Source organism: Cloeon dipterum, chromosome 3 (genome assembly GCF_949628265.1).
Source record: "Cloeon dipterum chromosome 3, ieCloDipt1.1, whole genome shotgun sequence".
NCBI lineage: Eukaryota > Metazoa > Arthropoda > Insecta > Ephemeroptera > Baetidae > Cloeon > Cloeon dipterum.
In genome coordinates this window covers 25,925,028-25,952,910 of record NC_088788.1, presented here as the reverse complement: position 1 = coordinate 25,952,910, position 27,883 = coordinate 25,925,028, and the positions used below count along the sequence as shown (strand labels likewise).

At 40.7% G+C, this 27,883-nt stretch overlaps 2 protein-coding genes across 12 annotated transcripts; one reads left to right on the top strand and one right to left on the bottom strand.

Annotated features, from left to right (window-relative positions):
• On the top strand, positions 1–24,330 carry GluClalpha (glycine receptor alpha 1). Of its 11 annotated transcripts, none has more exons than XM_065484265.1 (11): positions 1–110; positions 8,274–8,372; positions 8,711–8,814; positions 15,540–15,625; positions 20,123–20,192; positions 20,335–20,488; positions 20,637–20,719; positions 20,774–20,908; positions 21,296–21,525; positions 21,581–21,733; positions 22,533–24,330. In XM_065484265.1, exons 1-11 carry the CDS (start codon positions 34–36, stop codon positions 22,761–22,763), a joined length of 1,422 nt encoding a protein of 473 aa, XP_065340337.1. In that variant the 5' UTR covers positions 1–33; the 3' UTR covers positions 22,764–24,330. The 11 variants fall into 11 exon arrangements, with proteins under 11 accessions (XP_065340337.1, XP_065340336.1, XP_065340338.1 ...); XM_065484264.1 differs by having other exon boundaries at positions 22,521–24,330; XM_065484266.1 differs by lacking the exon at positions 15,540–15,625 and adding an exon at positions 14,349–14,416 and having other exon boundaries at positions 22,521–24,330.
• CCT5 (chaperonin containing TCP1 subunit 5) lies at positions 23,184–27,883 on the bottom strand. The gene is made up of 8 exons (XM_065484261.1): positions 27,654–27,883; positions 27,217–27,442; positions 26,769–27,160; positions 25,606–25,875; positions 25,369–25,554; positions 24,995–25,132; positions 24,757–24,937; positions 23,184–24,654 (listed from the first exon to the last, which is right to left on the bottom strand). The coding sequence occupies exons 1-8, from the start codon at positions 27,759–27,761 to the stop codon at positions 24,524–24,526; spliced, it is 1,632 nt and encodes a 543-aa protein (XP_065340333.1). The 5' UTR covers positions 27,762–27,883; the 3' UTR covers positions 23,184–24,523.

Sequence of the window (27,883 nt, the reverse complement as noted above, 5' to 3'; positions counted from 1 at the left end):
GCAAATAGATCGGCGCTGCCGGCTTCGACGGAGATGATTCGCGGCGGCTTTTGGCATTTTCGCCGACGAAATCATGCTAGTGGGGCCGCCGCCGCGAGCGCTGCAAAGCGGTAAGTGTCTCTGGTGCCGTGATTTCCTGCTGCCCTGGGGGCTGGTCCTGGCAGGGATGCTGCGGTGACGTCACCGGAGTCGGATCAATAGCGAAATAGCACCACTCTCTCCCCTGCAAACTCGATCTCGCTGCCGTATTTTTCAGTTTTCTGCTCCAACAGGCAAATCGGTCGCACGTCGCCAATGGAGCCGAGGAAGGGCAGGCATTTTTGCCAGGCTCAAACTTACGCACCAACGCCCGAGATCTATGCAAAGCGTGTGCGAAAAAAATGGCCCACTTTGCAGGTCGAAATGCAGATTTGCCGGCCGGCCGCCCACTCGAGCGCTGGCAGTGCAATTAGCCGCATTGTTCCACTAGACTGTGTCGCGAGCTAGACGCCGTATTCACAGAGGTCCTCTGCCCACCACAGACAAAGGCTTCTAATGAGACACAGACGAAACCCTTGAGATGGGTTACATTTAAAATTTGTACATTTCTTCCTCGCGGTTCTCAACGCTTTTGCAAAATTACTGAGCAAGTCTGTTTACAGTGTGCAGAAAATGGTTCAATAAGCGCCATAATTTTTAAAACCTATATAGAGCTAGGGAACATGGTATTTCACAGAAAAAGAATAGATGAAAAATTAAGGAATGAAAAGGAACTAAAATTTTAGTATCAATGTTTCTTGGTCATATTTGCGAGTTACAATTAATTTTTGAGTGATTTTTAAGACAGTCAACATAGGAGAAATTAATATAATTATCATTTATTTATCTCGATTAAATAACGATAAAAATATGGGTCTTCTTATAACAACAATTCTGAGGTTACAAATATGTTTTGATATATATTAAAATAACCAGAATTTAGTAGAGGATTATATAATAATAAAAAAATATCAAACACTCATACCTAGCTCATAGAGGAAATTTGCTAATTTAAGCCCATTTCATGCTCCGGGTTAAATAATAATTCATGCACTAGGTTAATAGAAGGCAGTTTTTATGCAATGCTACTCAGTTATACGCCAAACTTATAATTAAAACATTGATGACCCCAAAACAGAGGACTTCTATTTTCCTCTATAGTTGAAAATGCATATACTGTGCCAACGAAGGCAGATGCACTCAAGGAGGCTATGAAATTAAATGCAGCTGCCTTGTATACACCGAGCTGTTCATTTTGCGTAGTTACATATACAATTTCCTGGCTCAAATACTTGCGGCTGCTGGTGGCAACACTAATTCACGTGTTTGGCCGAGGATTTAATATTTACTGTGGCGCTAATATGTTATTGGATTAAAAATAAAAAAAATAAAAGAAATAGCGAGGTAGAACATAAATATTGAAACTTTCATATTAGCTACTGATGAAGCATTTTCCTTAAAACAGCATAAAAAATAGATGTAAATCTGGAAAATTTTGATTTCGTAGGCGATTTCCAATAACAGAGTTACTAAGAATTAAAGAACCATTAAAGAATCATTTAAATCTCTCATCAAAAGTGTCTCAAATTTTAAGTTAGGAGTTTCCATTATTTTTCTGGTTATTAAGAGTCAGATCAAGGGTTAAGTCTTATTGGTCTCTGCAGAAGGCACAGCCTTAGCTTTTGTACCTTATTATTTTTGCTAGGCAATTTTTATTAAATCAAAGCATTCATTACATTATATAATCTTCGTCCGTTAACTGGTCCAGTACATCCTATTACAAGTTCTATAGGATGGCTGCAACGTCGAGTGAAGCAGTCAAAGAGGGACGATGCAATGGTGATGATTTGGTGTTTGGGTTATGAGATTTGTGGAAATGTTTTTTTAATGCAACCAAATGAACGGAGTAACGGCAGACATCATTTATACTGTTTTCAGCATTTTTTTCAGACAATTTGTACCTTTTTTTTCTTTTTCAAAATCAGGACTGTAGGATCGACTTTTCATCATTGGGAAAAAAATTTGAAGCGTTTTGTGCGCGTTGGACGTGGATGCCGAGTCGTGTGAAGTGGTTGTTTTCGGTCGCGCGGCGGAGAAAGCGTAGGCCGGGCAGCCGAGCCGAGCCAGCGGCAGCGGCAGCGGCGGCGGCGTTCGTGGGGTTTACCTCCCCTGGCGAAAGGGCCATGCGCCGGGCGGGCGGGCACTGCGAGTGCGGCAACTCTCCTCCGGCCGCCCGTCCGCCGCACTCTGCCGCCTCCGCTGCCAGGAACATGACCATGTGACACGTCCCTTCCTTCAGGATCCTAGGTGAGTGCCACTCTTCCCGCCTGCCCGCCCACCTTCCCACCCTGCCGATCGGGGTCGCCGCCGCCCCCGGTTGCTGGCCCACTTTCGCCTCGCACAGGGCTGCCGCCGCGATCAATGGGGTCCCAGCTGGCTCTTCATCTTCTCCCTACCTGCTCGCTTTTCCCATTTTGAGCGCCCCCGAGCCGTAGGCAAAACGCACGACCGTGTGCCTCGCGTTGCCTACATCGCCTTTTTGCAGGCGAACGTGTTTCTAATTTCCCCCGATTTCTTTTTGTGCGTGTGTGCGTCCTCTGCAGTGGATTCGGCAGCACCTCTCGAGTGTCTCATATGGAACCGCCGGAGGTTTGTTCTATTTTGGATCGTTTTTGTTGTTCTCGCCGCGAAGAATTTTGAAATAGGCTATTAAATTTAATCCGGCATTCTCCTGCGGTTCGATAAGTGACTGAACTAACGGACTTGGCTTAAAAAATTCGATTCCCTCGTTTTGCTACAGGCTCAACCAGTATTCACGTGAGATTGGATTTACTGATATTGTTTTCTTGCCATTCTTAAATGTAAGAAGGCACTCCTCCACAATATATTGCAAGTTCTGCAAAATGAATGACGGGGTTATCTTGAGACTACGTAATACGAAAACTTTTGTTACCGCCTCTGCAGAAGTCATTTTACAGCTATGCATAACTTTTGGACTAATTTCTCTCAGCGAAATTCTATTTGGGATTTGATAAACTTTTTATTGGGGGGAGGGGGAATCATATATGATTAATATTTGCGGACAGGTAAAGCCCCCGGTTGCTCTTTGAACGATTTTCATTTACACAACCCTTAAAATTCCATTATTTTGGTAAGGATCGAGCAGAAATCTTGTGTTTGTTTGGCAACGAATGGGACACAATCTTCAGATTTATTACATTCTGTAGAGGTCAAAAATACTTTGGGATCTGGCAGTGTCGGCCTTTTCAACCGCGGCAATATAAAAATGCGGCGCAGGCACAGTGAAGAGTCTTAGCAGATAAATCTTTCTCCCCGAATCCGAAAACATGGTCGAATTTTGATTCACGAAAATAACAGCTGAATGAAGACAAATTGGCTTTCGGCGCGGTGAAGGGTGACTTGCAGAGGGGTCATCAATCATTTCGCCTTTTTTTGTTTCGCGCGGCCGAAGGGTGATGTGCCTTTTCAAAAAGAGCAGGCCGCGAAGAAGCGGCAAAGGACCCTTGATCAATCGATTTGGCAGTCTTATTGTGTGACGTGAGCAAACTTGAAAAGTGCACGCGCCCATACAGCTGATGTGCAGGAACAGACACAAAGAGGCTTGCTGACGAGCCAGCCAAATGAGCACTTGGTTACCCAGTTGCACGCGTGGAATTGCGATTAATTAGCGAAACGACTTCATAACAAGCGGCGCAGTGCGAATTCTCGAGCCGTCAAAGCCAGCCAGCCAACCCCCGCCATCCCTTGACGCGAGAGTGCTTAGCGCCGTGTTGAAAAGATTAAAATCTCGCTGCTAATTGCCGCCACGCGACGCAATCAGCAAAGTGAATGTCTCTCTGCACGCAAATTGTGAGATGCAAGGTTGAACATTACAATGCTTTACAAATGAATGAACGATAAAATGTTGATTAGAGGAACTGGAATGTAACAAGAGAGCAATTAAAACCAACCGATTTGTTTCCAGATTTTTGATGTGGATTCAGAGAAGTCAAAGTTTTTATATACTCTAAAATGTAGTAAAAATACAATAACAATGTGTTATGGTGTCTGTTCTAAAATGAGCATAATTTTTAAGTGTCTGACTACTGTGCATCGTGATCAAATTCGATTCTAGGAAGATTTACAGGAATGTTAATATTTTGATTATTTCACAGATCAAAGATAACTCAAACAATTAATAATTTAGAAGATCCCTAACACCATGCCATAACAATTTAAAGTTCTTTGGTTGCCCTGTAAATACCCTCATTATTTGATAAACTTTTGCCATTTGAATGTCACTTGCTATTAGCGAAAACAATGGATGGATATGCAATAAATTTATGACTGTATATGAATAACATGATTACTAAAATCCATAAAAAATGTTGACTCTCAAATAGTTTTATTTTTCAATGGTTACAAAATATTTTTGTCTACTTTCAGACCTGCTTCAAAACGATTTCAAAAACTACAAAAATTTGAAAAAACTATTTGGTAAAATATCAACACATACTATATGAACTAGTTTGTTTTGTGCTGAAAATAAATATTAATAATTTCATATAGAATAATAATTCCCAAGAAATTTTACTTTTGGCCTCTCACACTTTAATGCGATAAAATAATTGAGCTCTCTCCGGTTGAGAAAGTACAAGCCCCACACTGTATCGTCACCGGTGATTATTTCTGTTTGTGTTGTGAGTTAAAACAGTCGGCGGAATTCTCGTGTCGAGCAACAATTAATCTTGGAGCGCTCGTCGCTCATTAGACACCGCTTTTACCCCGTGAAACGCGCGCCAAACGCTGACTGCCAACTCCATGAAAATTGTAATTTACAATTTGCTTTGCTCTCATCCCCAGAGTGCACGCATACACACATGCCAAACATTGCTTCATTTGCACACAACTGCGGGAAATGCGGAATTTTTACTGCCTCGAAATAGAACATGCAAATTTCCTCATTATTCCTAGCGAAATTGGACCCTTTGAAGCGTCCCCATCATATTATAAAGCCATGCATAATTTTGCCGTCGGGGGAAACACTGCCTGCTCGTAATTTTAATTTGAATTCTTGCACAAACACGTCGTGTCACTTAAATTGGATAGAAAAGGACGGCTAATTTTGACAAATCATTGGCACCTGCGCCACTACTGTGACTTCTTCGAATTCGACGTGGCGGCAAATTTCCACGTGTGCGCTTGGAGCCAAGGTGGTGGATTTAGTTCACGAGACAATTTTCGCTTCACGCAGCCGCCGCGTCCGCCGCAAATAAAACGCCGTGCCAAGAAGAAGGGGTCGTTTGTACTTACGGCTGCTACTCGATGCATGAATCAGCCCGGCGTGATTTGTCACACAAGGCGCTCACCTAAATCCTTCCTGCCGCTTTTGCCAAATTTATAGAGCCTACCGCAGACTGACATTACGACTGAAAATTACCCCGTAAATTCTACGAATCTAACAATAAGATTTATGCGGAATTTTTGTTTTAAAAAAGAGGAAAATGGTTATCCTGTGCGAGAGCAGCTTTTTTAATGTAACTTGGCCTACCAGGTCGATAGAGGTGCTGCGCAGGATGCCAGTTCTTGGAATTAGTAGGGTAAAAAATATAGAGAATGGTCCAAAAATGTGATGACTAAAAGTAACAAAAAAGAAATCTATGCTTTTCATGAGCTTCTCTGATACTAAAATTTTCTTGCGTTTTAGTTTGGATTTTCTTATTTTCATCCTAAAATATGGCTTGAAATGCATTCCTAGGTTTAGATTGATTATCTACTCGGAATATTTTAACAGTTGCGAATCTCTTCCAACAGTCGCGCTATTTCATTTTTCGTGTTGAACCCACCAATTAAATCTGTAAACGATCACGGAACGCAGTGTCTATGTAGAAGTGCTTCATCACGACTGTTAAATTTAATTCATTTTATCGAGTAAAAAACTGACATAAAAATAATCGACAGTTGATGCGAAAACAATCTGTTGGCAATATGTTCTTATTGCGCAGAAGGGGCAAAACAAGTTCCAGGACCTGACGTGCGCTGCGCGGAAGAAATTATTGCGACTGTTGCACTTGATCGCAAAAGGCGGCCAAGAAACAACACCAGCTGGAGCGAATTGCCATTCTTCCACTCGCTTTCTGTGCCAGGCACCGCCGGAATCTCTCCATGAACTGCCGCTATGCTTTTACAGCACACAAATATTACCCCCGCGTATGCTCTGTTGCTACACCGCCGAGCGTATTGATTAGCAGGTCTCTTGCTCGCGCTGCTTTGCTTTTACTACTACAATGCAAACACACGCGAGCAGTATGCCTCGGACATCTGTGTGTCTCGTGCATTTTGAAAGAGGCCACCAAGATAATTGGCGAATGCAGTGCAGAGGACAAAGCCTTGTGGCGGCTGCACAGTGATTCAATTATATAATTTCGCCGAGTGAGGAAATCAGCCTGTGCTGCCGCATCTCATTTCAGCATTTGCGTCACATATTTAAAGTGAAAAGGGTTGCACCACTGACGGATGACACACTTCCTGCCAAGGGTTCACAATAATCAGGATAATCCATATTTGTTTATTCAAGCAGGCATTTTCTGCGGAAAATTATTAGATTGTCTAAAAAACAAATGCTAACATGATTTTTTTTCATCCGACGATGCAGGCAAATTTATTTATGAGCTATTAAAATGTATAAATATAGAAACAAATCTTTGAACTAGTGAAATTTTCCAAAGCTCTTGTTTGAGAGATTTTTTTATTAAATATATTTGGTGTGAAAATATTTGCTTCAGTTAATGAGGGCTGATACTGGAAAACCCCGGAAAATCCTCGTTGCCAATGCATAAACTCATACCAACGGATTTAAGAGAATGACAAAATTGAATGCTGTAATTTTGGAGAAAAGTGGCTGCAAAGTTAGCCTGGTGCGGAATGTCTCCCGACTGGATTTCTCCAAAACGTAGAATACACTGTTGAATAGATCTTTCGATATAAACACATTTTGGAGAAAATCGGCAAAATTTGAGCTTTAACTATAGCAAAGTCCCTTTTTGATTTTTGCACATAAAAACAAATTGTTGAAACTAACAATTTAATCAACTTTTATTGTGGCCAACAAGTCTAACCATTTTCAATTGTTGCCATTTATTATTAAAACTTGATCGTAAATAGGTATGAAAAAATTATTGCAGGATAGACAAATCACGAGAGTTTCAATTTAGCGATGGGACTATATATAGAGCTGCGTGCGGGATTTATTCAATCTACCACACGGATACTCAATCCAACTCGTCAATAGTGGTTTGCGAAAAAAACATTAAATCAATATAGCAGGTGGGGCTGGTTTCAAATATCCGATTTCATTTCATCAACTGCTGTTTGCCGAGCTAAATAAATTTTTATGTTATGCATTCATCGCTATAATTTGCAAAAGAACAGGAAGTGCGTATATACAAAATTGAAATTCTGGGCTTCGCAATATTTAGGTGCAATAAAAAGTAAAAAATAATAATATATATCACTTCAAAATAAATAAAATCAATCTTTACAGCAGCTTAACAGAAGACTATAATCATGACTAAATATATGGTTTTCTCTCGTTTTCAGGACTTTCTAAAAACAAAATAACAACCAGTAAAAAATCTTTGTGCGTTGCCTTTAGAACAACCGCATACAAATTATCCTCTATATTAACAGACGCTAATTTCAGAGCCGGGGAAACGAAATATAAGTTCACAGCGAAGCCAAAAGGGAGAAGTTTACTTATATATATATGTCCTAAGGCGACACATATACATGTATAAAACTTTCAAACTGTAATAACGAACAAGTCGAGCTGCAACTTATTGAACAGCAAGACAAATAACAGAGGGTTTGCTGCGGTGGTAGTTTCGGCAGAGGGCAAATTATTGGTGGATTGCCGGCTCAGCAGCTGGTGTGTTAGCCGTGGTGTTTGACCGGCCGCGGCACTCAACAGCACGCATGCTGTAATTCGGTGCCATTATCCACCTGGCTAATCGATAGCGTTCACGCCGCGACCCGCCACTACGTTTTCCAATAAGGCGAAAAACGAGTAATCTCTGCACCGCGCGCGGCGGGAACAATTATTTAGGGAACGCGCGCTCCGCGTTGCCGGCCGGCCGGCGTTCAAATAAAAGCGAATTGATTCAGTGCAGTTGTGTATACGTCGGCTGGTTTACGACCCCGTGAACTGAATGAACTCGCGCACTTTCAAAACTCAGGCCTGCCCACGTATGTTGCAGGATATTGGCTTTTGATATGACGGCCACAACAAGCACCACCCTCGCATTATTTGCTGTAGCCATCCTTGTCTCATTATGTTGCACAACAACAGATGCAAAGTGAGTATTTTTACTTTCAAAAATATGTTTTTGTTATTTTTACACAGCATCTTCTGATATATAAACTAAAATTTTTGGTATTTTAAGAAAAACGTGTCGACACTATTTTATAAGATTTTTAAACCCTGGAGTATTTTTTAAACTAACTGTGAATCTGCAATACTATTTTGGCTTCCAGTTCCAATCAGAGGTAAATTGCAAAATTAAAACTAAATTTAGTGAAAATTAAATCAGAATATATTCAATTTTCCGATTAATCTGCTCAATGACTCTTCTTAAGAGTTAAAAAATATTTGACTTTCCTGGCAATTCTTTCACCTAATTGCTAAATTTTACAGTGACAAAGTGAACTTCCGCGAAAAGGAGAAACAAGTGCTGGATCAGATTCTGGGTCCAGGTCGCTATGACGCAAGGATCAGGCCCTCCGGGGTCAACGGCACAGGTGAGTCATTTATAATGTGTGTATAATAGCTCGTCTTTTGTTCTTCAAAATGCGTAATATTGACAGATCAATTTTTCCAATACAACGTGCAGTCCGCGTGGTGTATGAGTGTATACTGCCGGGCTTGATATTTACATATCCAAAAACCAATATGCTCGTCTCACTATATTTCGTCAGAAGACGGTGCTCTCATTTCGATTTGGCTGCCTATACATTTCAAAAAATCAAGGCGAAAACTCGCTCCTCGCGCTTTCTTGCGTTTATTGGCCGCAACGAGAATCGCGTTTTGCAGCCATATTTACGCGTTTTCAAACTGCATTTGTACAAATATAGAGCAAAATTCTCAGCCTGCTGTACTGAACGTGCGGGTAAATGTACGGGAAAATCTGCTTGGGACGCAGTTTTTTATGCGCAGTAGGAGCAACTTTAATTTGCATGGAGGGAGAAATTTACGCAGAGTGTGCCCGGCGTTTCCAGAAATACTAAAAAATGTGTATTCAAAGGGTTATTTGCTCGTCTAACAATGTTTTTGAACTTGACTTTAAAGTTCAAAATTTATCTAGTTTTGAATGGTAATAAATCAAATTAGCAACTCCAGGCATTGTTTTTTTAAGATTAAGTACTGAAAAATCATAAGAAGTTTAATTAAATTCTATTTATTATTTTAGCTTCATAGTTTGTTAGAAATTAAATTTTAAAAAGATATAAGAACCCCAGTATAACAATTTTTACTTTATGGAGTTTAGTTCGAATGTTATGCTGCATTTGGTCCCTAACGTTTGATTATTGGCACAGCCGGGTCTTCCCTTAATTAACATTTCACCTATTTTCGGCTTCATTTGTATTCCGCCGATGGAATGGAGCAAAAAGAGCGACCTCGACCGACAGCATCACACGCTGCAAACGTTAATGAGAGCGTCACCGGCCTGAATTCGGCGAGCACATTATAATAATTTTTGGTGCAAACACAAGAGCGACGTATGTGTGCATGTGTGAGCCCGCCAGCCTCTGACGGATTTTTGATATTTCGGCGTGTCGTAATGAGCAATGTTACTCCCTCCCTCCCTCCCTCCCTCTCTCTCTCTCTCTCTCTCTCTCTCTCTCTCTCTCTCTCTCTCTCTCTCTCTCTCTCACACACACACACACACACACATACACACACGGAGGTGCCGTGTTGGGCTGTCGGGCGCGAGAGGTTGACTTGGTTTCCAGGGCAACTGCTCTCTCAGCCAGCCATCTCGGTGTGCTGGTGCCGCGGCGCCGCTGAAATCAATATCAGCTCTCGACGCCCGTCCGCCCGCCCGCTAACCCGCTCTCGCGCCGAGACCCAAGGAGCTATGAAAAGGACAGGTGCGGTGCTCCGCTAGCACACAGACCGACTGCCTCTCTCCTCTCTCGCTCGCTCTCGCCGGGATCAATCGAAGAAATCCGCTGATTTATGCGCGCGGTCGCTCTCGTGTTTTCCTTCCTCTGCCTGCTTCCGCCGCTGTGCCAAATTGCGTCCCGACCGATTTCACCCCATGAATATGCACGCCCAGGACTTGAGTAAATTGAGCCGAATTCGCCGCTGCTACATTGAATTTGCATCGGATAATGGAGTTGTCAGCAGCAGTTTTGCGGACGTGTTAAAGGCTTCATTAACGCGACTAGTTTCCCTGGCCTTTTTCTAATTGGCTTTACAATCTCACAAGAACAAAATTTTACCATGAAAAGAAGATTCTTTTAAGTTTTCCGCGAGCTCGTTATCGTTTAACTCCACACAGCAGGCTCAGAAATTTACTCCGGTAAAATCTTAATTTTCTTACAAAGTTTCTTAAGGATTTATCGCCGAGGAATCAATACAAACGAGGATGAGTTATCTTATTCGCGAAATATCTCGCTTTTTACTTCTCGCCCAAATATTTCCTGATTGTTTCATCTTCTCATCACTTCTTTTGAGTGTTTGTTTGATTTAACCACTCTTTTTAATAGTATAATTGCTTATTGCCAAACGTATTAACACACGCCAGTCAATTAAACTGCAGTGTCATTTTCAACTCAATGCTTGAGCCACTGTATGTCCATATACTATAGTTGGTTTAGTGTGCTATTCACATATTAAATTATTGAACCGTTGAAAAGCCTAAGATTCGGTTTGTAGCTTAATCACCCATGTCGGAATGCGCGTGCAAACATCTAATGCGATCGTTTCGTGTGCTCTCGCGCTTGTCCATATACATATATATAGCCGTGTGTGCGTTCCACTCAAGCGAGACTCACATGTCAGTGTACATATCTATATTTTTTGTTTGCCACACACTTCTTCCGTTTCCTACTTTTGGTTCGTGTGCATTTCTTCAGCACTTTCGAGCCGCAGAAGTGCGCGTTTTAACTCACTGTCGTAATTTAACTTTTCGTTGCTCGGTCTCTGTTCTCGTAACTAATATAAATCAGTGGAGCAGCCACTTGGAGATATTTGATCATGCCCTTTTGATTGATGTTGTCGTCGTCTTTTCGTGTTTCCATGTTGTTTTGGTGGTTCCCTCGTTCATTTCCACTCTGTGTCCTCGGTCGTGGTGAATTGCAATAACCATTTAGTTTTCGCGCGACATTTATACCGGATCCCACACAAATAATTGCGGCAGACACGCCGCGTGCCATGATAAACAATTCTAATCAATCAAAGCAGAGTTCAAGGTTTTGTCTAATATTTTAATGTTGCACCAGATGGTCCCGCCGTTGTGAATATTAACCTATTTGTCCGAAGCATTATGACAATCAGCGACATTAAAATGGTAAGTTGGGCGGCCTCCGCGGTCAATTTTCATACAGGCTAGGCACTCGCCAGAGGGCTGACTGGGAGATGTGACTGATCAGACATTTACTGGTTGCGCACATCCCGCTTGAATGTGTGGTTCAAGGGTGCAGTTGTTGGTAGAGAGTGCAGAGCCTGTTGCCAATTCCTTTTTTGACGGCCCCTGATGACCAGCTATGCATGAGTGCAGGTCGAGCGCGCAGGGTTCGTTAGCTGGGGTCACAAGTTTGCTCTTGACTGCCGGCCGCGCGTCTTTCCTTGCGTGCGCCCACCAGGGGAAATTGTAACTGTTGCAAAGACTAGCCGATATTAAACAGCACACGGGAACAAAGTAATCTTTTCCTTCAATTGCTGCAAGTTTCAAGCCCCAAGTGCACGAATTAAATTTAGAAACTCTCAACCTTGTTTTGTTATATATAGAGTTGTGCATGCCACTGCTATTGAATGATTGGGTTTGCAATAAAAAAATCGCATTCTTTTTTAAAATATCAATCCTGAAATAGGAACCGTCCAAACAGAATGATTATAAACGGTTCTTTGAGCAATTAGTAAATTAGACTAAAAGCACAAAAGGAGCGTACATATGATATATAACCGGTCCAGATTTATTTCTATGGAAATAAAAGTGACGATTATTTTCTACTGGGGCGGTTTCCATACACAAGGAAATCGCAGCAAAGGCACAGCTAGTCGTTAAGCAGGGGAATTATCAGCGCCCTTTTGATCGGTGCAAAACAACATCTTGCTGGAAAGAAAAAACTGACGGCAAACGAGCAGACTTCTTTGAACCGCCGGCATTTCTTATCAAGCTTGCGACCCCCTCCAGCGCCTTTGCGTTTGACTCGGCCGATCTTGATATGAAGCAAGAGCAATTTCCACCTCACACGAAAGTTCCGATGTTCGATAGAACCGCTTTCTAGCTTCTCTCTTTTCTCTTTTTAATTTTTTTGGTTTTACTTTTCCTCCAGAGTTATAAAAGCAAAACAATTTCTTGACATGGAGGAGTTGACTGACCCAAGGTAGTTGATATATTATACACTTTTATTGATTAGTTATTGTCTGAATCTCGATTTTGCCAACGAAAGTTTCTCACGTCAGAGCCGTGCGGTGCGAGGCCGGAATTCGCACATGAGCCCGTAGAGGGGAGCATGTTGGGCACCTCTTGTTTCCCTAGCTAAGTTGCTGACACACACAAGTATATCATCTCTGATCCATTATGATTTGAGCTAAACAATTAGCTTGCCAATTTATACCATTTGTATAGTTGGTTGAGCCGGATTATCTCGCGCGGATACGAACCGAAATTATGGTAAGCCACTCTTCATGCCGACAGTTCTCCCTTTCTAGGACACGCTGCAGAATAATTTTGTTCCCAGCACCGCAAATGAAATAATGATTCGATTAATGCTGACAGCAGAAAAAACACCCCAGCCCCAAATTTAAGCCCACATTAAATCTCGAAACCATGTTTCTATGCAACGACAGACGGTCCAGCCGTAGTGGCGGTCAATATGTTTGTAAGAAGCATCGCTACCATCAGTGATATTAAGATGGTAAGTCTACGCGGACAATGGACACTGCCGGTTTTCTAGATGTCACACACGTAATTACATGACTGTGCATAATCCGATTTGGTTTCTTTTCCTGTTCAACCAACGTTCCCAGCGGAAATTGATCGAGTAAAAAGAAGGCACGAGAGCAGGAGACTGCAAAGTCATGCACCGGCAAACTTTTCCGGCGGGTGGAGTGCTGCCAAATTTTTACTCCATCAATTTTCCGCCTCGACCCGGTTGAAGCTGCGGGGCTGATACATTTCTATATATGTCAGTGTGTTGCATTGAGGATCTGCGGGGCATGCGATATACATACATGCAGATACATCAACGTGTGTTATATCAATCTGCGGCATCTGATCGATGTGGGCCCTCATTTTCCGTTTCATTCGATGTCGCTACCCGAGTTTGCGTTTCGTTTTTCATGATTTGCGTTCAATAAGTGTTCTCTCATTTTCACACTCATATACACTCACACACAAGTACGAGAGTTAGAGCAATGTGGCTTCTCCCTGAGTGAGCTGACTTGCCAACGTGCAAACGCGGTAAACCATTTCTCACTTATCTTAATATTATGCTCCTTGGTTTGGATTTCAAAAAAGGTAATATATTATTTTTCATAATACGTGCTTTTCATTTTGACTTTTTTAATTTTTGAAGTCACGTCATCGATAGATTATTACTGATCTTTTCTGCGGTGTAAACAAAAAACAGAATCATTATATGTGTCTGAAGTTAAGAATAAGGGTATAGTTCTTGTAAATACTCCGATACCTATAGTTATATATAATTTCATGTAAATACTCTTTGTACACAAAACAGCCACTCCCCATGCCGTGTTTCTCTCTCTGTGTAAATAGGCAGACCATTAATCGTGCTAGACGACCATTCACAAACATCAAGAGGCAAAAACCTTGAAACTTGCGGTAGATTTCGGCGTCTACCGGTGCACACACATGCAATAGAAAAATTTACGTCGATGAATTTAAGAAAAAAAAAACACTCAGCGAGACCATTAAACGCAGAGACCTAAAAAGACGAGATAAACAGAAAAACTCCTCACGAATCCGCCCTCCGCCACCCCTTCTCGAACCCCTGACCGAAAAGGAGACGTTTTTGCGTCTTTTTGCCAACCACTCTTACTCTTCTTGTCACGTTCCTAACTTCTTGATATTTTGTTAATTCAGATGGTGCAGCAATTGTCATGGTCAACATTTTTGTGCGGAGTATTTCCAAAATTGACGATGTAACTATGGTAAGTGGTGCGATCACCGATATAGAAACACACCAAACGTGTTACTCTGACAGTCTTATAAATATTCTCCTTCACTCAAAATCTACAACACGACCAATTCCACTGCATCAAATATCTTTATTACCTATTAGAACAAATGAATATCTGTGTCAGAGGGTTTTGAACACATCACAGACATACAAGTGCTGCTGTAAATTCATGCATCTCACAAACTTGCTGCTCACCTCGCCCCTACGTCATGCAATTAGTAAAAAATCTGAAATATCTTAGGACTCTTGTTCAGCTCTGTCGCTAACTTCCCATTCATACGGTGTACCATACCATGATGATGCTATGATAATCATTCAAACTATACTATCGAGACATTTTAATATTACCTTACATGACTCTCTCCATCTCAGTGTCGTATGAAACTTATATCTCTGTGTACATAATTATATCTTTGGAAAATAACGTGTTATTGTTGCTTCCTTTGTTCTTTCTGTATCGCATGTCTTGATCGAAGCGGAAGTTAGTCGAGATCGAACCCAAGTCTTCCGCATACACAATGTCAATGTTTTAGTTTGCGCGAGACTGAAATTTTTGTGTGTTTTGTTAACAGTGTGAGGTCAACTCTTCTCGGTCAGTGTATACTTCACGAAGCGAGAAGTGCATGCGTCCTCTTTTCTTTCTATCTCTTTATCTTTCCTGTCGTTTTGTTCCTCAAAACTCTTTTGTGACTCTCACAGCTACTGCGTACAATCAGGCATGCTCAATTTTTTCAGTCGTCCGATCACCATTCATTGCTTTCAAGTTATTCTCTCTAATACCACATGATATGAATTGGTTTTAAGGATTTTTAGTTGAAAATATTCACCCACTCATCCTCTCCATTATAGTTTTAGACAGTCAGACCGTGAGTAACGTCAAACACAGAATTTTGAGTTGAAACCGTTCATCATCCATTCTCCTATTTCTAATTAGTCAGGTGGACGATAAACCACGACGGGCTAAATAATAACCGGATATCATGATTAATAAATCTGAAAATAATTATTAAATAATTTGTGTCGCTTTATGCTAAGTAAAATCGGCACACGATCAATTTATAATTAATCAATATTTATCTTTTGATTGACTTTAGGCAAAGGTGAAGACAATAGTAACCCCACAGTTGTGAATGTCAATATCTTTCTTCGCTCCATCAGCAAAATTGATGATTATAAGATGGTGAGTGCAGTTACCGTAAAGAGTGTTACTGTCAGGTCCTTTGTGGGTCTCTAACCTCTTTTGATCGAAGCTTTTCTTAACAACCAAACTAACAGTAACTTCCATTTTTGCTGCGTACAGTTCTCTAATCCATGCTGTTTTTGGCCACTTGCCGAGACAGTATAAATTATTGAACTACGTCTGCCTCTTGTTGCTTTTTTACTTTCTCGAAAAATACTGTACAAAAGACGCCATAGTTTACATGTATATTGGTGTTTAGAATTAATTTTGTGACATTTTCGTAACTAAGTCAATCAATTATTAATCTACCCAATGCAGCCGTAAAAACTTGCCGATAAAATTGTTTCCTTTTTAAAACTACGCTTAAAGAGGCTAAATAATTTACTCCAGTTTCTTTCCTCACTACTTTTGTGTGTCCAGTGTTGTATTTTTCTTTTTCTTTCGCCAGTTCTTTCAGTTGGAAATCTCGCGATTTTTACCATAAAATAACGTGTCTGCTGTTCAGAGCGAGCAGGATATTCTCGATCAGAAGGAGATCGAGCAGCCAGTCTGCGCAGCATTATAAGCAGGTCACATTGCTCACCGCTGCCTATCAAGTAGTTGCTTGCACTGCAAATTCGTCTCTGTGTGTTAAAAGTCGAGACCGATTTGCTTGGCCTGTTCCAGCCTGCTATCTTTTTTTATCTGCTTGCACTTTTTGCAGGCATTGTACTTTTCACGTGCAATATCGCTTTCCACACAATAAATCTATCTATGCGCCACTCAGAGAATATCCTGTCTCAAGATGGAGAATATCCTTTCAATATAAAAATATCATGCTTGTCGACAAACAATAGCGAGGCCATAAAATTTCTATCCTTCCACCTTGCCCCATAGCCCAATCCCAAAACTTGTATTAAAACTCAATAAACTTTTCTCATAACTATAGCTAATGGTTTTTCGCAAACACGCGCACACTATATAAATACAAAAGCTATTCTCATTTACTTTTCTCTTAAGGCAGAAATTGCCAACACATGCACTTGGAATTCACTCCAACGGGATCGAGAGAGAGCATTTATTATTATTTTTTTTTTACAAGAACAGGGTGAATTAAAAGCTTTTGTTTCCTTTTTCCATAAAATAGTCGTTGATGTACTAATGCAATGATGTCCGAGTACGATTTTTCCTCGTCATGTCAATACAAATGATTACCATTTTCATTGCAACGATTTGCATACAAATTTGTCTTTTGATCTAAGAAATTTAGCATGTTTCGACACGTTGTTTCTTACGTACTCAATTTTGATCAGTGTTCTTTTAGACAACGTTCTCGACGTAACTTTGGTGACGATTTTTCATTATTACTATCATTTTTCCACTACTCATTAACTGTTCGCCAAAAGGGATTTGTACAGAGAAGGTTTGTACAATTTGCAGTAACTGTGTGTTATTCTAGTTTGTTTATCAGTGTTTGAGCAAATTAAAAAAGCGCGCAAAAACCAACATATTTCTCTTATAGACTCTGCATATATATATATATATTATCCTTTTAGACAAATCAAACGCGAAAGGAAAATTACGCGTGGCTCTTTCTGGTCGTATACATTAGAAAATCTTAAATTTAAACAAAAATACAATCACGAAAATACAGTCACACTTCAATCACACGCTTCACCATCTTCAAAATTCAAATTTCCCCCTCGAACACACACTACTTTTCTCAATTTCCGCATTTTTGACCGTCTCTCTATCGGATGCCGTTGACAACACTTGACTTGCTTTCAAATTCGCGTTCAATGATGTGTGTCACGAGAGAAGGTAAGTTCCTCGTTTCCACCCCCCCGGCCGAGCGCGGTGAACAGGTATCTGATCTCGTTACCGCGCACACGAATCCAACAATTATTATCGTATAAACAGCTCTTAAAATCAACCTTGGTAAACGTAACAGCAAGCCTGGCCAACCCTTTTTGCGGCAGACAGATTGGAAGCCTCGTTCCCAAACTCCGCCCTTTGTGTTGTCAGATTTCGGCCCTGCATTGAGTTTTCAAAAAATATAGGAATATACTAAAACGAGGAAATTCGACGCCTCGAAAAGTAATCGGCAAATTTGATGACGTGCCAAAATCTGCGCCACCCCGTCACATGTTAACCTTATGTTGCCATTGAGTTGCGTGTTCCATGTGTCACCCACACCAAAACCGCTTCCAATTACAACTCTCCACAAAAAATCTACTCATCTCCCTCTCAATCATTTAACTGACACTTTTGACCAGAAATCGCCAGTCATGATAAAAAATTAACAAAGGAAACTTCAGTCTACTTCTTAATTTGCCAATTTGAGACTGCGGATAGCAAGCTTATTAGCAACTCGGAGGTGGTTACATCACCTTGAAAAATCGGACTAAAAAAAGGTCGAAAAATGTGACCTTGAACTTTTACCTACAAGTGCAAAATTTGTTCAGAAACAAAAGTTAGGGACAAAGGGGAAAGTTTCAGGTTGATATCTTAACTTGAACAAACGTTACAGTCACTTTTTCCAGTTTGAACACCTATATTTATCGGAATTTTTTAAATACTCAAAAACAGGGCAACTAAACACGTTTTTCGATGTCCGATCTGTACTCCCATCTCCTCTCACTTAGTACCTATTGAAATATTTCAAAGTCACTTTCATGATAAAATATTAAAACACATGTTGGTGCTCAAACTTTACATCATAAAAGTTTTATGTAAAGTAATTTAAAACTATTGTGACATTAAATTTAAAATGTTTATATCAAGAATCCAAACAATATCACTGGCGATGACGGTCTCCCATCGAAATCCCCTAGTAATATTTGACACAAACAACAAACGAACAGATCATTCTGAAACGAAAGTTCTAGCAACAGTAAAGAGTGTCGTGCCTTTTAGTCCCCTCCGTGGTCAAGACAGTAGAACCCTAGTGTCCACTGAGCATCCGAAAGTGGACTCTGGCTGCTGGACAGCCAGGGTGCATTTTGAGTGCACCCCACTCCTTGACGTAGGCCCCACACCACTCATACCATACATGTACAAAGAAAGACGCGCCTTTGTGTTTTGTGTTTTTACGTGTTTAACTTCATAATTAGCGAGTAGTCGTACCCATTATCGTTTGTTATAAATGTGTGTTTTGACAACGAATTTTTGAATCGAACATTTTCTCTGTGTGATGACGTAACTTCGAACTTCATTCTCATTATTTCGCATCCGTATACTTGTTTACCACAAAACATTTTCGCGCATATTTGATATAAAAAGTAAACACGTTTTATATAATTTTTGGTAGAGTTGTGTGTGCTTCTTCGACACATTTGGCGACTTTTCAGGCTGTGTTTTGTAATTTTTACTCACCTGAAATGTTGGCTTTCAAGTGCAGGAGACTAGTGTTTGCTCACTATTTTTGTCTTATTTGTATTTCTCTTTCAGATTTGCTCACGATTTTAATTAATATTACAATTCTGACCGTAATGTTATTTTCAATGTGTGTGATTGATGTTTTTATTTGAGATTTACTGCTCTCTTGCGAAGCTGACCGTTTTGAAAATTGAAGAGAGAGCGCGATTTGGATTCATTGCATGCGTTTTTTTACAGCTTTCTAACTTCCAAATATTTCGTGTTTTGCAGGTTAAATGATAAATTACCTATAAAAAGCAATCAAAGCTAAACACGCCAATAAAATGCTGCGAATCGCACACCTAAAATCGAGCGACTTATTTTGGCCTGTATAAACAAAAAACGTAAAGCGGCCGTAAATCTTTCTAAATATAAAACCAGCCATCTCTGGTGCCAATAAAGTTGCCTCTTGTCTAAACTGCTTTCATATGGTTTCATTTGTGTATGTTGTGTCCTTGTCTGTGGTGTTACTTGTATGTAAATATTGTGTGATGATAGGCCATTGAGAACGATAATTAGACCCATCAGCAAAACGTAAGTAACGGATAGTTTTTTCGCTGCCGTACGTCTGTTAAACTTTCTCCTCGAACAGTTTTACCCTTTGAACCTCTATTTATTTTTATGCCTCACGCCAACCTGTTATTTGAAGTTCCTCTCTAGACTTGTTAGTTTGAGCGAAAAATTATAAAATGATCTCCATAGCAAGCATGATATATACAGTTTTATTGTATACAATTTTTGACTGGCTTTATGCATCGGCAGGGTAGAACGGATATGATTACTCTAAATATTAGCGCAGGAAATTTAGTCTGACCGTATTAGCATTTTTCTAAGTGTTGCTTCACAAGTAATTTCGCAATACACACAACTATTTTAATATTTTCCCCATAACCAGAATGATCCAAAAGTCAAATAAAACATTTGAAATTAGCGCTATTTCTATAGAAATTAAACTGACGACAAGAAAGTCCTGAAGATACTATTAACATTCAAAACCCTCGATTCAATTTTTGAACACTTAATAACGCTAATTTTTCTCCCAAACAATAACCTTTGCACCAAATTCCAGATTCGGGAACTAAACGTTTGATTCGCTTGCAGGAATACAGCGTGCAGCTGACTTTCCGCGAGCAGTGGACAGACGAACGACTCAAATACAACGATTTTGGAGGTGGGATTTCTAAATCTTTCTCTTTCTAAATTTTTAGTTCGCATAACATTGCAACCATTCACATTAATTTGCAATTATGTTAATTTGAACTAAGAGTGGGCAGTATTAATTGAATTCCACGTTTGTGGGGATTTTCACGCAGGGAAACTCAAGTATCTTACGCTGACTGACGCGAGCAGAGTATGGATGCCCGATTTGTTCTTCTCGAACGAAAAAGAGGGCCACTTCCACAACATCATCATGCCCAACGTCTACATCCGTATTTTCCCATACGGATCAGTGCTCTACAGTATTCGGTATACAATTCCAAGAGTCAATGTTCTCCCGCGGCGCTCAATGCGCCCTTCAATAAAATGCAATTCTTTAATTGTGATTGCTCACAATCATCGACTCGCCGATTGAATAAAATGGAATGCCTAATGGAGCGCAATTATTTCATTGCAGAATCTCCTTGACGCTTTCCTGCCCGATGAACCTCAAGTTGTACCCGCTCGATCGGCAGGTGTGCTCTTTGAAAATGGCCAGCTGTGAGAATATAATTTTTTGGTTTGAGCTATATCGTAATTTGTTATTCAACGCAGACGGCTGGACGACGGACGATTTGGTATTTTTGTGGAAGGACGGTGACCCAGTGCAAGTTGTCAAGAATCTACACCTACCACGCTTCACGCTAGAGAAATTCCTCACTGATTATTGCAACAGCAAAACAAATACAGGCAAGTTAAATAGTCTTATAAGTTTAAACCAATTTTTTAAGAAAAAAAATCGATGGAAATTTAGTTAAAAAATGCCTCAAAGGCAAACAATACCTCTCTAATGTTATTATTACAAACTATTTAAACCTCTGGTTAAATTTTGGACGAGATTTTAACTGTTAAGCACAACTGAACTAGGTCAAAACACTTGGCGAAAAAAATTGTTTTTTTTTAAAGGCCAGAACATATATACTTGTAGTCAGTTCCGCGCAGAGAATGAGAGCTATTTCATTATCATTGAGTTTTCTTTTAAATGTGAGTAGATAAGATTCGGTGCACAATCTTTTAATAAATTCGATTAATCATAATTATTTAAGCTTAATAAAACTTAACACGTTTTTTGTGCAGGCGAGTACAGTTGCCTCAAAGTGGACCTGATGTTCAAGCGCGAGTTCTCGTACTACTTGATCCAAATCTACATCCCGTGCTGCATGTTGGTTATCGTGTCATGGGTCAGCTTTTGGCTGGACCAGGGCGCGGTGCCGGCGCGCGTCTCGCTCGGAGTGACCACTCTGCTGACCATGGCCACGCAGACATCAGGTATCAACGCATCGCTGCCCCCCGTCTCGTACACAAAGGTGAGCCGCGGACTAAAAATGAATCGAATTGAAAATATAATGACGGTGACTGCAGGCCATCGACGTATGGACGGGAGTCTGCTTGACCTTCGTGTTTGGGGCGCTGCTCGAGTTCGCCCTGGTGAATTACGCCTCGCGTTCAGACATGCACAGGGAAAACATGAAGAAGCAGCGAAGACAGCAATACGAGTCGGAGCACGCACTTGAGGTACGCTATTCAAGGATATTCTTGAGTGGGGTAATGACTTATTGATTTAGCAATGATAATAGGAAAAAATGTTAAATTAAGAGTACGAGTATTCTTGCTCAAACAAGACTTGAAATTCAAATAAAGAAAAATATGAAAGATATCAACATAATTGCAATTTGGCACTTGTTGACAATTAATCATTGCTGGATTAACATGTCATTAGTTCGTCTAATTTAAAAAAAAAACAATTATTTTCCTGTACAGATAGCCAGCCAAAATGGCTAATCTGGATCTTTCGTTTGGTTTTGTTCGGCCCAAAATCAATGCGTTAAGGATAATTGGCTCTTTTCAAGATGCTCACAATGAACCAAAATAGATTTCTAGCGTCTCTAGGAGTGCTAGCGTCTGTTGAAGTCGATCTAAAATTCCCCGTCAGCCAATAAAAACGTCAGATACGATTAATTTAAGCGACATTTCCGTGGATTTCCTTTAGAAACATTTCAAACTGATTTAACAAAGTTAAACTCTGGTCAAAATTTTAATCACGAAAAATCCTTTAACGCTGATTTTAAGTACTACTTTGTAGCGTTTACCGCAGAGCTAACCATGAAGCCAAAATCCCTGCGCCAGTTTCGCACAGCCCATTAAATTTTCAGTTCGACTCGGAGCCCGTTAAATTTATTCCCCACCATCCCATAACAAGCACGAGCCCTGCGGACCGAGCAAGAATCGATGTTGTGTGTGTCTCTGTGTCTCAGTGTGTCTAACCCGTGTACAATGGCTTTTTCAAAGTAGTGTCTGATAGTTCGAATTTCAGCCGTTGGTGCGTCACCCTGGCGACCCGATGGCCATCGAGAAGCTGCGGCCGTGCGAAATCCACGTGCCGCCGCAGCGGGACAACTGCTGCCGCTCGTGGCTGTCCAAGTTCCCGACGCGCTCCAAGCGCATCGACGTCATTTCGCGCATCACCTTCCCGCTCGTGTTCGCCATGTTCAACCTGGTCTACTGGTCAACCTACTTATTCCGCGACGAGGGCGAGGAGACGTAAGCAGCAATACTCCCCCGACACACTCACCGACACTACCCGCGCACGAAGGCATACATAATCGACTCACGCACACATACTACACTACACACCGACACAACAAAACACACTTGGAGCATCGCAGAAGGAGCGAAAAGTGCAGTGAAAGAATGGGAAGAACGAGAAAAAGAATGAGTTTAAAACTGAACACAAGTGCTATCGCAGCTTCTCCGACGCCGATTTTAATCGCGACTTCTCCCTAGTATCCCAGCCTACAGGTCACATACTATTCGATTTCAAGCGAATTTACACTCGGGAGGGGTGACTTCGTCAGGAGCGGTCTTTGGCGAAACTTTGTGATCGTTGCAGGTTTTTGAACAACTTCGTTTTTAAGGGCTGCAATTATTCGACCAGTAAATCTCGTAAATTAACTAATCGTTTTCATTTTAATCTTTACGAACGCTATTATTAGTGAGTTTTGAGTTCTAAGAGCCCTTAGAAACAAATGTTGCAACCAGTCTGCTTCCAGCAGAAAAAAATTAGCGTCGATTTTCGATTCACACACGTCAAGAGCCAATCCTGGTGATCAATTATTCCTCCCCTAGCAAATATGACAGTGTGATTGCGTTATTCCTTCAGATTCGGAAGCAGAAATTTGCATAATTTAGCATCCGTTGTTGAGTGTGTTGACGCAGATGCAAATCATATTGTTTTGAATTCTATTGACTTCCGGAGGCGCTCCAGCGTGTGGCCAAACACGTGCTCAATAAAATGTATCAAGCCACGAACTCAGATGATATTAAGCAAACACAAGGCCAAATTAGGCGGAAAAATAAATAATTTGTAATCCCTCGGTAAAAAAGATAATATCTTATAAATGCAACTTTTGTATAAAGAATGAATTTCAACTCGCAATCAATGTGGTTAAGTGTATATCACGCATCTTGAATGTTTGTACGGACAAAATGTCGTTTCAATTATTTGAATCTCGTGCGCTACGCAACGTTTGCAACTCATGACTAGCATGACTTTCTCGGAGATGCACTTTCGGTTTTCCGGCTTATTCCTACAAAGGATGTATGAACCTAGGGTTAAATCCCCTGTGATGAGCTCACGTGGAGAATTACAGGTCTCTTGCGCGCTATTTCTTCTATTGTAAACTTATGAACATGGGTGTTAGGATCACAAGTAGCCGCGATCATTTATTTCTAGCAAATCGATAATTATTACCGTATAGCAATCATCACGACATTGAATAACCAAACGAGCAAAAGATTGCAAATTGATATTTATACGACTATAAGTACACACACGAACAACACCCACTCACAGACACGCAGCAAGAATCTTAATTGAAAAGTAAGTAGTGCAAAGAGATTATCTCCGCGAGCAGAAATTATATTTATACCTAAGATATAATTATTACAAAATTGACATTCAGCGTAATTAAAGTGTTAATTCTACGTAAGTCACTGGTTGATAGATCAATTATCATTACCGATTGGTTATTGCTTGTGGAAATATGTATATCTGTTGTTGGTGCGAATAAAAGTATTATCAGATAATGTATCATGAGGAGACAAAACACTAATCCAGACTATCATTTTACCCTTTCGTCAAACTTCGGTACAATGAAACTTTGATTTTAATTTTGTAAGCAGGCATTGCAAGTTTATTAAATGGATTAAGAGACAAAAATTAAGAAAATTAGATCGTTGAGTGATTTCAGTGATAAATATAATTATTAGCAAAGAAAAACAAATTGGAAGTGCAGCAACTATTTTTTAGTAACCCTCGGATTCGTTTGCTGAGCGGATGTCATCAATCTTAAGGATCATCTTTACCAGCTGCGAAGCCAACACAAGTTGCTGTTTTTTCGAGTGCAGAGTTTCAATTACGTGTTGTTCCTTCATATCTATAATTTGAGAGGTTCACAACGTAAGTGAGCATACAGAAATATATATTTAATCAATAATAATTAAAGAATGGAAAAAAGTAAATGATAAAGGGTACTCACCGCAGGTACCCTTCAGCATGCAGTCAACTCCCAGCGCAGGATTATTCTCCTTGACCTGGCGGGACCTAACCTCACTCAGAGTCTCAATTGGGGAGAGACCGGAGTTCTCTGCCAAGGCGAGAGGTACGGCTTCCAACGCTTCAGCAAAAGCACGGAAGGCATACTGTTCTAGTGATGAGATCTGGAAATAGATTTGCTGTAATTCCAACATTCATCAACACATGAGTGAACCTATTACCTTGTTGGCCTCCTCTGCCACTGCAATCGAACAGGCAATTTCAGCAGCACCACCTCCATACACAACCCTGTCGTCCTTCACCAGGTTTCTGATGACGCAAAGGGCATCGTGAAGACTGCGTTTCGCCTCTTCCACAATCTGGAATTTAAGTTGGTTAGAAAATTAATTTAACGATAAGACTTTTAGTCTGTTTCTTAAACTGATTTCAAAAGCAAATAATTAAAAAAAAAATCAAGTCAGAATTCAATCAGAAAACCCCTGTTTGATTATATTTAAGCAAAATCATGGACCAAAATTTGAACCCATATCGTTATTTAAAATTTTCAGAGAGCATTTTAAGGCAATTTGAAAGGAGTAGCTCAAGAGATAATTACCATCTTGTTTCCACCACGAATGAAAATCGTAACAGCCTTCGAGTTGCGACACTCTTCAATGACAAGCATCCTCTCCTTGGTGGTTCCAAACTGCAGCTCCTTCACCCTTCCTGCGTAGCCAAGCTTATCGGCGCTGATCTCCTCAAACCTGGGCACAATTCGGCCACCAGTGGCGATCGCAATCAGCTAAAATTTAATTAGGTGATAACCATTCTCGACTCAAGAATCAGTGCTCACCTCGATCTCAGGGCCTCCTACCCACCGCACGGCAGGCAGGTTTCTCTGAAGGAGCAAGTGATTGGCCTCGTCATCGAAGCCCCACTGGCAGATGGCCAGAGTCGCGCCGGTGTCCTTGACTTGCTGCACCATCTCGCTGAACTTTTCCTGCTCATACTTGCGCAGCGCGTGGTAATCCTCCACAGAGGTGACGTCCAACTTATGCTTGGTCTTTGGCTTAGGGGGCTCAAACGGACAGGTCAGGATCGCCAATTTGACGTCCTTTAACTCCTGCAAAGCACACATAACATTACTTTCAAGAAGGATGGGGGAACTGGAAAGCAAAAATATTTTTTAAGTATGATCGTGTATGCCTTGTGATTGATAGTTTATTATGAATAAATTTCAAGAAAATCACTTGGCAGTTAATTTAGCATGTTGTCTGGCCCAACAGAATACAAACTTTGCTGGGAATTCTTTCATGCATCTCGCCGAGTAAAATTAAATTATGAAGGTCCATTACTTGAGCCGGCTCCCATGCAGCTCATGTAATTGAGGCGTCATGTTAACATTGTATGAAGTCATTTACAAAAGTGAATTTAGCCCTATCAGGCCTCTTTCAATTAGGAGAACCAAACTGATAAAAATATTTAATATGAAAGTTTGGAATCAAAAAGTGTGGTACTAACATTTTGTTTACAGTTATCAATCAGGACAAACAAGCTAATTATTGTGACATTATTTATTTTCTTTCTTTAAAAATCATGTAGTAAAATATCCGTGGAAATTCTAAATAATATTACCAGATTCCATTGGAGTATTATTTTCAATTTATAAGTGCCATACAATGTAGCCAAAACTACACCAGTTAATGAGTTTGGAGATCAAATTGACAAAATGAATTAGAGAAAATAATTTAGCTTGATGCACAGCAGGAAATATTTAAGTACAAAAACCTGGACCCTTTCTGTACCACCCTTTCTTTGTTGTATTTTAAACTATATGTGCTTATGGTTGGTTGTCCAGCTAAACATAAATATTTAAAAACAAATTAGGAGAAAAAACAATATGGGGGAGTTGAAAAATCATGTAATTGAACACGATTACATTTAGCCTCATTCTCTATGGATTAATGGACTTAGATATTAATTAATTGCTACAGATTTATGAATCAGTAAACAAACCTTGGGCATCTGTGGGTGTGAGAAGTCCTTGTCCACAATGACTCCCCTGACCAGCATTGTGTCCTCCAGGCGGCCCCCAACTTTTCCTTCTAATTTGATCAGTTCAAAATTAACATCCCTCTTTTCAAGGTCGGCCACGGCCATCACAGCGTTAACAGCGATTTCTGCCATTTGACGGTGACACTTGTTGACGATTTTTGACCCAAGTGTGGTCATCGCCGTCTGAATCAAGGGCTCCAAGTTGTTAAGGTCGATTGGGAAATGGTCTGCAATCTGCTCCAGCCGCTTGATCGCACACTGAGCTGCCATTTCGAATCCATCAGCAATGCGGATGGGGTGGATACCCTTATCTAAAAGAGTCTCTGCCTGCTCCAAGAGGGCGCCAGCCATGACTAATGAGGAAAAATCGCATCAATACTCTACCGTTTAGCTTTAAATTGAGACATACCAACAACACCGGTGGTTCCGTCACCAATTTCGTCATCCTGAGACTGGGAAAGCTGCACCATCAACTTGGCGATCTCGTGGTCAACGTCCATCAATTTAAGAATTGTGGCTCCGTCGTTCGTGACTGTAACGTCGCCGTCGGAGGACACCATCATCTTGTCCAGTCCCTTGGGTCCCAGGGAAGACCTAAGGGTGGTGGCGATTGTCCGCCCAGCCATGATGTGCGACTGAAAAATTATTTCCATGCATCATTGATTTGACACCTACCCACGCTCCACATGCCAGTTTTACTGAAGAATTTAAGGTCAAAAACGCAATTCCAACAGTTTCAATTTATTGAGGATATTGAGGAAGCTTAAAATAAAGCCAATTTTGCGCTAATAGTGGCATGTCCATTTAAAAACTTAAGAAATAAATTGAAAATTTGTATGGTCCCACCTTGAGGGCGTCAGTGCCGGTGAGCCGCTTTTCCTTGTCTTGGTCCCGAAGGATGATGAAAGGGCGGCCGTATTCATCGAAGGCTAAATTGCCTGGTAACGCACTCATCTTAATTCCTCGTCTTCGTAGCCAACCACCTCAGGATGACTACGATTTTCAGCGATTTTTCCTACTCTGGAATGTTCTGCGGTAGATCACCGCTCACCGCAATGCTCAATGCTGCTTGTTTT